General features: G+C 39.0%; 1 protein-coding gene across 3 annotated transcripts in view; it reads right to left on the bottom strand.

Moving 5' to 3' along the window:
* Window positions 1-817: 817 nt before the first annotated feature.
* The window catches only part of LOC126198486 (conserved oligomeric Golgi complex subunit 1), a 108,472-nt gene continuing 96,561 nt past the window's right edge, over window positions 818-12,728 (bottom strand). For all 3 annotated transcript variants that reach the window (XM_049934857.1, XM_049934856.1, XM_049934858.1), the window contains one exon: window positions 818-1,150. Coding sequence is in view for 2 of the 3 variants with exons in the window: in XM_049934856.1 (XP_049790813.1) it covers window positions 1,040-1,150 (111 nt within the window). In the remaining variant the exon portion in view is untranslated. The remainder of the gene's footprint in view (window positions 1,151-12,728) is intronic.

Raw genomic sequence — 12,728 nt, 5'->3', positions numbered from 1 at the left:
AATGGATAATGAAAGATATTTTTTATTTGTGATTAATTTCTATCACAGAAGTAAATCAACGATGTTTAGTTCGTAATAAAAGTTAACAGTATTTAACCTGGACCCTGGACAGAATTGTCTTCTTCCACATCCCTGAGATACATTGATGTGTGCCTCATAATAAAATCTACTACTAGAACTTAACAAGAAAGAAGCCACGAAAGCACATCAAACTTTTAATACGACAATCTATAAAAAAAATAGCCAGTAGAACAACAGATTAAATACAACTGGAATGCTCAACTCCAAAGTATGCAGGTATGCTGGCCCGCATATCCTGTGGTTTGCCTGAGACCCACGCTGCAACAACACCAGTAATCCCTACCCACAAGTTCAGTCTCTGAACTGGGCTGAACTGGTCTTCATATTTCATGGTTACTATGCCACAGAGATACAGTTTATCCCACAAGAGATACGCAGAGGTCAATATACGTTCAACCTGCTGTGCATACTGGCTCATGATACACCTTACTTGGTCTTTGGTGTGGGGAAACTATGAATTTCTTGACATGTACATTAATTCTTATCCATTTCTTGTCTTCTCATACCCTGCAGTTTGGTACAATTACTGGAATTCACTCAGTATATATTGTATATCTATTGAAAATTACTTCTCTTAATCTTATATTCCAGAACGTAAAAATACACGTATTCATCTTCAAAATTTGTAATTTGTTATTCATGTATATACCTAGAAGTTCACAAATTAATGCCTTCAGTTTCATAACATAATTAAAAGCTCTCACATACTGCAAAAAGAAATGAATAGCACACTTGATAACAATGTAAATGTTTATTACTCAGAAAACAGGTACTGCAATGCACTACAGTGCACATGGAAACAGTATTAACAGTTGTGTACAAGTTTAAAGCTATTTCACCATAATATTAACAGTCCTGTACAAGAATTATAGCCTGTGCAGTTCTGTAAAAATTTGATTAACTTGTAATGGCATAACATTTCTTCCTCTTTGGTAACAAGAAAGGTGAATTATGTGGTTTATCCGAACCAATCAGTGCTCATAGCACCAAAGAATGCTGCTGCACCAGACCGGACAATTTCACCTGGTGAGGGATCAATCTTCTGCTTTGGAGTGGATGCTTTCTTTGGCTGTAGAAAAAAAAAGAAATTACATCTGTCAAAACAAAACTGAAGACTATTCAACAATTAAATTATAATGGCAAACACATGTGTTCATAAATATAACAAATAAGAAGAAATATCTTTACTATTTGGAAGTTAAAGGCTATTTCATAAGCTCAAAAACTAAAAATTAGTCTTCTGACATTCTAAAGCTAAAAGTAATTGCTTGCATCTGCAGAAGGTATGGAACAATATGAAACAGGAGAGGAGTATAAATGAAGGAAGGAAGAAAGGAAGGAAGATTAGAGTCTCACTGAATTTGTGAAGTGCATATCAATGTTTGTCTAAGGGAAGTAGTAGTTAATACGGCAAATGAGGGGATTACTTTTCAGCTATGAAAGGTCAGCAAGTAAAAACTGATGGGTTACAGAGTTATAGTGTGCTTTTCTATAGGTTTACAGTCTATAAGAAACTCACATAAGAATTGTGACTGAAAAACAATCATGATGGACTGACACTATAAATGCTTGTCCACACTGATGGCTTCAAACAACATCACTAAAAGGTGGGGAATTACTTCAGGGTGCCACTGCTGATTCTTCTCAAACCGTTGCTGAATAAACACTCCACAGAGAATTGTATCAAATGGATTTTAGAAGTAGAGTTTTATGCAAGAGACCATCTAAAGTTACATGATTACAGTCAGCAAAAGGGCACCAATAGTGGGACCACGGAGAAATGTAAATATAGTGTCTAGTCAAATGAATTGAATTCTTGACAGTATTTGAGTGAAATGATGTTGTGTTTGTTGTAGACCACAGGAAGTTGTCCAATAGAGCTACGTGCAAAGAACTGTACAAGCTTGAGGGGCTTCTTGGAGTGCAGGTGACGTTTTAAGTAAAGTGGAAATTTGTTCTTTTTGTTCCTGTGAGTGGTATCTTGAATCTCAACAGCTACAACGAGCTGCAAGTAAATGACATTTTGTCATTTTTCCCCTACTTTAACAATGAATGTAATAGTATAAGACTCAAACTATCAAGATTATTTAACTTCATCTACAGCAGGTTTATGTATCATAACTGTTGATTGAAGGAAGTTTTGTTGTCAGAAATCCATCTTCAATTGCATTTGATGTCGTGGACTTGAGTTCGAACACTGATTTGATGCAGCTCTCTATGCACTCTGCCCTGTGTAAGCCCCTTCATCTCTGAATAACTATTGCAACCTACATCCATCTGAATCTCCCTCTACAATTCCCACCCCAAACACACACACACACACACACACACACACACACACACACACACCAACTAATAAATTGATTCTTTGATATCTCAGAATATGCCCTATCAACTGATTCCTTCTTTTTGAGACGTTATGCCACAAATTTATTTTCTTCCCAATTCTATTCAGTGCTTCCGCCTCAGTTATTTGATCTACCCATCTAATCTTCAGCACTCTTCTGCAGCACCAAATTTCACAGACTTCTATTCTCTTCTTCTACGAATTGCTTATCATCCATATTTCACTTCTGTACAAGCATACACGTCAGAAGAAACCTTCAAAAAAGACTTCCTAACACACAAATCTACGTTCGTTTTTAACCTGTTACTTTTCCCGAGAGAATGCAGCTCAATCACATTACATTTCATTTATTAAGCACAGCATGTCGCATGACGGTTGCTTCGATCATCAGGTGCAGGTTGGTGAAACAACATCTTCGTTCTGTGAATAAACAAATTCATAAGTTCACAATATGATGTTACAGGAGGTTAGAGGTAAAAATGGTACTGCAGTTTATAATATACTTCTTAGTGCAGAAGTAAATTGCCATTCAAATATATTAAAACATATACTTTCTGGATTTATAGTGAAAAACTCTTGTCTCTCCAAGGATGCTATCATACCACAAGGAAATGTAAGCAATCCAATCAAATTTTCTCTCTGACCTCTTGTAATATTGTACTGGAGGTAACGAATTTGTTCCTTCACAGAACAAATATTTCATCAACTAACATGTGCCTGACGATGAAACCACAGTCTTCCAAAGCCCTGCACATAAGAATCTTATTCAAAGATGACAATTCTCACATTAACTGGGTTTTAATAGTGATTGCCTGGAATGAGGACTATTCATGAAGGCCCATGTGGAAACACCACAGAAGTTTTCAGACTCTAACCCACTTTAAAATGTTCTAGTCTAGTCTGGCAGTGGGAGGAGTAGGTTGAACACTGATGCCTTCTGCATCTCAGATCTTGTACTGTAAATGAGTAGTTATCAACCCAAAGATTGGTTTGAACACCACCACACTTTACTAGGCATGGTCCTGTTGAGCGTGACATTACTTTTGCCTTCCTGTAACCTTGGAACTGACTTACCCAGACAGTTATGGTGGACTTACAGATCAATGTGGATTTTGACCCCAGAGAACTCAGCAGTTTTCATATTAACAACTGCTGCCAGAGGTGAAAGAAGTGATGAACAACATAAAAATCCTAGGACTGACCAGAGATTGAATACCATACATTTCGATCCACCTTACTTTTATTTTTAATTATTAATTTAAAATAAGCAAGATAGGACTTACTAAACAGATAGAGTAAGCAATGCAACTGTGAGAGAAATAGTGAAAGAGCAGTTCATACAAGATACCACAGAAAATACCAGTGTAAGATGTTATGTTAAATGAATGGGAGTTGGCACGATACTGAGACAGCCTTATGAATGGACAATAATAGGCACGAGATCTAGACGAAGACTGACACGCAGGTGAATTGCTGGACTGAAGAAATATGTGAAGAAGAGATGAAAAGACTGGACTAGATTGGAGAGAGAAACAACTGGGAGAACAAAGAAAGAAAGAGATTATGATGCAAGCGAACCCAGCCAAGTGATGGAAACTGTAAAACATGATAATGATGACTCTTTATTGTTATGTACGCAACAGCAAGAGCTACCTTGTATGATCCAAAATGCCACTTACAAAAACAGGATTTTCACAGAGTTCACACCTTGAGTTCCATTGGTGACAGAAAGGGAGGGTCAAAGGTCTTGGATAGCCCTTGGGCTAGTGACCATTTGTATGCACAACAGGATTGTCTTACTGTAACTATCCTACAGTACAGGGTCAAAGTTTGAATATTATACTGTCTCCAGATCAGGCACATGGAGAGCAACAGTTGATTATTTTTGCATCAGATGTGGTCTATGTTGCACCTTATGGGGCTTATGGAGGCATCCTTTAGTTCATGGTCAGTTCCTGCGAAAACCCAAAAAACATGGTTTTGGATACCAAAACTGAGCCACACCCTCCAATGTTGTTATGCACAGCAAATGGTGGACATTTTTAGGGTATTCCTAAGATCCCTATATCAAACAAATTAAAAATTTTTCTTGATACCTTTATCCATTTCTGAGATACAGAAGCTCAAAGTTCCCCTATTTGTACACACAAAATGTGAACATAAAATCTGGAGTGAGGTGAGTCTAAATAATAAATAACAGCACCAAATTGCTCAAATACTAACGGTATATTCTCTAGGGATTTATTTAGAGATGCCATCTTCCTGTTCCCAAAAATCTTTATCTGTTGTTCAGAAACACCCCAAAAATATCGTTTTTTGTTACCAAAACTGAGCTGCGGAAGCCAAGACAGCTATGCACTGCAAATGCCAGTAATTTTTATGCTATATGCCTAAGATCCAGCTCTTTAACAACCTTGAAAATGTTCTTGAAGTCTTTATCCATTTCCCAGATACAAAGGTTCAAAGTTACCCTACTTGAACATGTAAAAAAAAATGCACCTAAAACCTGGTGTGGGTGAAAATATTGTTCATAAAGCGATGTAGCACGGAGAAAAACATCGTAAAGTACCCCTGTTATCATCAGAGGGGTTCTGATAACCCTATGCTTCTGTTCTACTGAATCACATCCAAATTTTTATGCACATAAAATCCGGTCTGACGTTATATCAATTTCACATACATAAACTATAAAATATTTACTAACATATGAAGTTCTTTACATATGAACGACATGCCAGTTGTGGCAGTGAAAAGAAGGGAATCAGAAGAAAAATGTTCCTAGTGAAGCACAAAAAAGGCAAATATGCTCCTGTATATTTAAAGACTAACTGGAAAGAGGTATATCAGCTGCCTCATTCTACCTTCTTCAGTACTTTTAAAAATGCTCCCAAAAATTTTGGCATGCAAACATATTCAAGTTTTTTTTCTGCTGGGAGACAAGAAAATAGTAGCAGTGGGAAAGAGATGGAAAAGTAATAAATACTGGAAGCTAGCAGATAATGGCTGTGGTATAGAAAGAGTGAAGGAGACAATGGCAGTGTGAGAGAAAGAGAAGGAGACAATGGCAGTGTGTGAGAAAGAGAACGACACGGTGGCAGTGGAACATAGTTGACAGTGACAGAACAGTACTAGGAAAAGAGTGAAGAGTCAGTGCCAGTGGGAGCAGGAATGGGTGGGTATGAGTGACCTACAGTGATGGACTAATGGGTGTGAGCGAGTTTCAGTTAGGGGAGCCTGTACGAGTTTGTACGCCAAAATTTTTCAAAAAACATTTAAAGGTGCTGAGGGAGGTAGAAATGAGGTGACTGGTACACCACTTTTCAATCTGAGTCTTTTAACAAACAGGAGCATACTCACCTTTTTTGTGCTCCAATTGGAGTACTTTTCCTCTGGTTAATTCTATGCTTCGTACAAGGTAATTACATTTTTTCATAAATTGCCTTTCTATGAGCAACTTTTCAACAAATATCAAAATTATGATTAATAAATAAATTTTAACACAATACAACAAAAATGTTGCTTTCAGTGAGAACATATATTTAAGTAGATTGCAAGTTGGTTGGTTGGGTTGGAATGAAAGGGACTAAACTGCAACGTCATCAGTTCCTTCATCTGTTAAGTGTAGACTGCTACTCGTAGCTGGCAATTGCAGCATTCACAGACCAAATACTTTCTTTAATAACTGCATACGGAAAGCAAATTTAATTCAACCTCTGCTAACTGGGAACATCTACAATGTAACTTGGTAGCAATTCTTTATCTCCATTTTATTCTTGTGAATTTAAAGGTTACTCTTCATGAGTATCCATGTGATAATTAATCATTCTGTAGCTCTTGTTATTTTCCCCTGTGATGTCTCTATAGTAGATGCTGGATGCAGAAAAGATCTTATTTTAGCAGCATATTTGACACAAAATAAAAAAAATGTATCTACACCCTTTGTGGTTAACTTTTCAAAAATATGGGGGATTTGGCATTAATGTTGACAACTTGTCAAAGAAATAAAAATATTCGCTCAGCAGGAGGCTGAAATATGACTGAGTGTTCGTTACTCTTCAGTAATTCTAGTTGTAGATTTCTGTCATCCAATTTTATTAAAAATTTGTTCTATTCTTTGCTTATAAAATATTACTGTTATGATAATGGCAAAGTTTGTATTGTGATCATTTCTGTTATACACTTTATTGAATTCAGTTTAGACATAAGAATTCCATTCCTCATGAAAAGTTCTTTTACATATTACATAATTAACAAAGTTGCCATAGGCACGTATAACAACATTATTATTTTGTTTTTGCAAATACGGCAGTCAATTCTGGCACAGTAAAGTATCCTTTGTCATTTCTGCTTGCTGTTCCTTTATACCTTTCCACATAGTGCTGCAACCCTCGTATGTAAATCGACATATGAACATGTCCACTAATTAATGTTCGAAGCACAAATTGCCGTCAGTTAGTCCTATAGCACGCAACCTATAAGATATTTTTGTTATATCACTGATCACTCTGTACCAACTAAAACTTATTTTTCTTGTTATGTGATTTGTTGTGGACAATTTATCATATATTCTTCTATATTTTAGTCGGAAGCTTTGGTTCTATTCTGTTCTTCATTTTACTGCTTACTAGCATTTGAATAATAGGTGACTGGATAATATGTTCTGAATTTCATGTATTATTTTAATGCAGCTTATTCTGTGAGAATAAGATGTGATATATTTAACTTTAAATTTGTAGCTGCAACATTTGCAGGAGGGCCTAAGTCACCAAGCCACTAGAAATATAACAACTTAGATTGGTTCAGTCTGCTTATTAGAGTAGGATTTCCATGCTAAAACACTTTCTGCACACTCACAACCAATAGCAAGCACTTACAGAATGCAGAATTGAAACTTATCATTCACTCAAAAAATAAAACCACATCATTGATAAAAAGTGACAGAATGTAATGCTGTCAAATATTTTTTGTTTGTGGAGATATTAACACCTACTAATTATTTATTAATTTACATGGAAAAAGAAAAAATACAAAAATACTAATGTCTCTTTCCTTTTTCAGAAAACTATAATTTTAAAATTTGAATTAAAAACAACTTGTTCGATGGTTCATATCACTATTTTCTGTTATTCTCGCCTACAAACCGAATAATGTCATCTCTGCAAATTTCAATTGTTATTAGCCTTTCTCCATTACCAAACATCAAACCAAATAATTTAAAGCACACTTTTGGAATCCTTTAGTTGGAGATGCACATCCCCACATAATGTAAATTCCAATGTAAATAAACTATGCAGCCCAAAGTCTTACCAATCACCGATCTTGTTCTTTATACACTCAATAGCATTAGAATTAGAGATATCTATGTGTTGTTCAGAAGGTGCTGATGTTATGATGGCAAACGGAACAATTCAGCATGTAAGTGACAAGGATGTTAGCAGACCATGTACTGGCTGTCCGAGAGAGAGTCGGGTGCAGGGCAGGCAAGATGCCCAACTGCCTGGATGTTGTAAAAAAAAAAAAAAAAAAAAAAAAAAAAAAAACCAACTCAATCTAAAGGTATGCTATGCACCAATGAGATGGATGGCTGTTGATGTGGAATGGTTGTCAGCAGGCAACCTGTGGGGAAACTGTCACACCTCAATTGCGTAAGGATGTTACATTAAACACCTTTCAGCCATCTAGTTTCCAACCTTGTTTTATTTGGCAACCAGTTTCAGCATTTTACTGCGCCATCTTCAGGCCCCTGACTGATGTGTAGGAAGATTCTACCTCAGTTGTGATCAAAACAAGGGCCAGCAATACTGCTATTAGTAGATTTTTGCTATAGCAATCACCTCAACCATCATCTGCTGACTCCGCAGTCTGGAGCAGACTGCAGCATCTGCCTAGAAGAAAGGAGGATACAGGACATTAAAACAACAAAATGCATCCAGTATGGCAAAGCCAAGAAGATCTACAAAGCCTCCCATAATCATTGCATCAGCCCTTAAAAAGACTATTTCAACAGCCAATGCTTCTACACAAATGGAGGTAGGTCAGCATTACAACCCGTGTCTGTCAGTGCATGTGTCAAGCTGTAGTTGTATTAGATCCCACAGCCTTCTAGCCAACTTCAACCTGTTGCACCCCCCCCCCCTCTTCAGAGAGACAGGTTGGATGTGCAACCCCATGATAAATGGCTCCACACTATATTGGAACATGGATGGGTTCAGGACTCATGTTGACAAACTGAAACTCCTAGCACAGGTATATTCTCTGTGCTTGTGTCTACAAGAAACATATTTTAAGACCACTGACACCCTTGTGTTTGGGGCTATACCCTCCACTGCAAGGATGACCTGACTGGGGAAAGAGCCGGGAGGGGGGGGGGGGGGGGGGGGCGGTGCTCTGTTTGTCAATAACGCACACCAATCCTCTGCTCTCTCTCTCTCTCCTCGATTACTGATCTACAAGCTGTAGCCATTTAAGTTCATATGGCTCAGCAAATCACTATCTGCTCACGGTCTTTACCCTCGCTGGATGCAAAAGACTCTGAAGCTCTCACAGGCCTTACAGAACAACTCCCCAGCCCATTTCTCCTACTCAGTGACTCCAATTTCTCGGCTGGGTTATCCTCAGCCATCGATCTATCTTTCTGCTCTCCAGCCATTGCAGAGTCTGCTCAGTAGGAAGCAACTTATTACCTTCATTCCAGTGGCTACTTCTCACTTTGGATCCACCTGCTGTATGGAGCATTACTTGAACAGAAGACCTGGAAATGGACAGTCAACAGAGCTAACTGGACGCTGTTCAGCCAGCTGTGTTTAAAAATCAAGGCAGCATCCAGGAATGGGTGGACCAAATCACACAAGTGATCCACCTTACTGTTGATATATCCACCCTAATGTCCTTAAGTCATTTTAGGAGGCAACCTGAACCTTGTTGGGTCACTGATTGCTGCTCAGCAATCTGGGCCAGGCTTGTGGCATTATGAAGGTTTAAATGATACCCAACAGCAGACAACCTCACAGCCTTTCGAGTCACCAGAGAGAAGGCTTGATGTATCATTCAGAAGAGGAAGAAAAGATCATGGAAACAGTTCCTGAACTCTATCAACTGTTCCACTTATTCTACAGGAGTGTGAGAAGCCATCAGGAGGACTTCCGGTAAATACAGTCGTTTACCAACAGCAGCTGTGCTAAAACAGGGGTGTCTCCAAACAATGTCCAGAGGCATCACTCAGATGATGACAGTGAATTTTTCGTCAACTGCTGTCAATGCCAGCCAGGATCTGCCGCTACTGTGTGACCATAGATAGGGGCCAGTTGGACCTTAGATCCAACAATTCTTTAGTCTTACAACTGCCGTTTCGCCATATGGGAGCTGGATTTGGCACTATCTGAGGCTCCTGATATTGCACCTGGTCATGACCAAATCTAGAACAGCATGCTTTAACATTTGCAATCCGCATCTAAGGAAATACACCTTGTATGACTTAATTTGATATGGCTGACAGGTCTTTTTCCTGATTATTGGAGAGAGACCGTTCAGATAACTATCTTCAAACCAGCAAAGGATTGAACATGGCCCAGTAGCTAACAGAGCATCACCTTAATGAACTGTCCAAATAATTAACAATTGTATCATGTGGATGCTGGAGACCAGGCAACTACTTAGCCACTCATAGTGTGGATTCAGGAGATTTCAATCCACTATCAACAACTTGACCCTTCTAGAGGAGACTATTCACAAACATTTCCCACACAACCATCAATGTATCAGTGCACTCTTTGACATCAGTAAGGCATATGACACTACTTGGAGACATAGTATTCTAGGACAGCTCCACCAATGAGTCTTTTGTGGCCACATCCCCATCTTCATATGGTCCTTCGTATCACAGTGCGTTCTCGGTCCTGAGTTGATGACATGCTGTCAGCTCATTTTGAGCAGGTGAATGTTTTTCCTCAGGGCAGAGTTTTAAGTGCAACCCTATTTACCATAGCCATAAGCAGTATCACATTGAGTTCTCTGAAACACTCCTTATTCGAGAGACCTGCAAGCCAGAACCCAGAAGGCATTGAATATCTTAAAGTGCCTTAGCCAAAGGTCTTTGGGAGCAGACAGGACACACCTGTTCCAATTTTATAGGGCTTCTGTGTGATCGCAGCTAGACTATAGGTGCACGATACATGGATCATTGAAGCTTTCTTATCTGAAGATTATTGACACTATCTACAATCGGATTGGGGGGGAGAGAGGGGGGGGGGGTGGAAGGGGGATTAGGCTTGCCACAGGTGCTTCTAGGACAAGCCCCATACCCAGTCTCTGTGCTGAGACTGAGGAACTGCCACTCACCATGCAGTGGCAGCTCCTCGTGTTGTGTCAGGCACATAAATTCATCACTGCTTCAAATTCACCTGCACACCCTACTGTTGCTCGTCTGTCTCTGGAACGTCCATGAGCAACAGGGCCATTTGTGAACCATGTGCAGCATGTGCTGGAGTCATTTTGTGTGGAGCATGTACAACCCCAACTCCAGGAGTTTAACCTCCTGCCGTCCTGGTTACTGCAGAGGCCCAGAGTAATTTTAGATTTTATGCAGTACAGGAGAGGTTGCACTCCTGCATATGTTTCTAATACATTACTTTATGACATTTCAGCTGAATGTCACAACTCTGTAGCTGAATTTACGGGTGGACTAAACAGGTGACTCCGATGGTTGATCTGCTGTTTCCCTAGAGTGTGTCCTCATGATCCAACTGCCTCAAGACTTTACAGTCTTCAATTCCAAATTATACGTGATACTGTGGGCACTGGAGCAGATGAGAAATGCTTTGAGTGCTACATTCTTTGTTTGTTCCAATTCCCTGAGTGTCCTTCATTCTCTACAACCCAGTAAATAAAGTAGTAGAGAATATCCAGCACACCCTCCTCCTCCTACAACAGCTGGGAAAGAAGGGGTCTTTCTGCTGGGTGTCATAGCACATGAGTATTGTGGGGAACAAAAGGTGCTTGCAGCAGCCAAGGAGGTGTGTCATGATCCTTAGTTAGTTCAGCGTGCCATCCCTCTGTATACTATCGCCTCGCTGTTGAGTTACAGAGTGATGCACAGGTGGGAAGACGAGTGGCTGGAAGTGACATACAATAAACTGTGTCTACTTAAGTCAACAACATGGTTATGGCATATCTCCTTACCTGCCTTCGTATACGCCACAGCCCTAAGACACATGCATTTTGCTCAGGAGAGAGGACTCTCCAATGTGTGGTGCTTATGACATACAGATCACAATGTGCCACATTTTATTAAACTGTGCTTTATTTTTAGACCATTGGCCAACAGATTTGCTGTCTATTTTAGCTGATAATCAAAAAAAATGTGGTGTGACTTTTAAAATTTTGTGAATTGTGTGACCTGTTCCCTAAAATTTTAGGATGACATTTTTAATGTGTACCAGGGTGGCTGGCTCATCTGTGTTTTCGGTAAGTCATCAACCACCCACACACTGCTGGGAATCTATTTTAGTTTTCCTATAGTCTTTGTTGTGTTTTAATTGACAGTTTTCGAACATCTCCCCATTTGTCACAATGTTTTCCATTTTGTGAGTTAGTGTGATTGAGTGGATGATAATGGGAGAGAGTAAGTGTGATTTTATCTTAGTTTGCCTTTTATATTTCTTTTATCACATTTTCTGTGTTTTAATCACATTTGTTTGTTTGGACTCTTTGAGTCTAACTGTTAGTCTTGCCCAAGTACAGATGGTTTTTCTGAACCATAAACAACACATCCACAGTATAAGTGAATTAAAATTAGCATTTTATAAAACCTTAATAAAGCCATTAGGTCTGTTCCCAGGAAAAATGTGCTGAGGAAACAGATATCATTTAGTTCCCTCACGCAATTATCCTTGAATCCTCGTATGTGTGGTTTCCACGTTAGGTTACTAGCAAATAATAGTTCTAAAAAGTGGAATTTGTCAAGTACATCTAGTGGCTGGTTTCCTAAGTGAAGTTTCGGGTGTGAATGTACAGACCAAAGTCTGCAATACGAACAACAGGAAATTTCGTTAGTTAAAAAACCGTACACACACTTCTTGCCCATCTTATGCCCCGTGTATAGCACTTTAAAGGTGCTATTCTACAGTATGGAGAGATGTTGAGCAGTAATATATACATAATTTGTCTACCTACAATGCTGGCGAGACCTCAGGATTCACAGTGGTTAAAATACCAAAGACTGCAATAGCAAAAATGACAGCAACCAGCACTGATTTCTGTAAGATGCTATTCCCCTGGATGCACTGGGTACTAAGGATCATGC

This window comes from Schistocerca nitens, chromosome 8 (genome assembly GCF_023898315.1).
Source record: "Schistocerca nitens isolate TAMUIC-IGC-003100 chromosome 8, iqSchNite1.1, whole genome shotgun sequence".
NCBI lineage: Eukaryota > Metazoa > Arthropoda > Insecta > Orthoptera > Acrididae > Schistocerca > Schistocerca nitens.
Note: the sequence above shows the minus strand (reverse complement) of the source record. Positions and strands in the feature narration are given on the sequence as shown.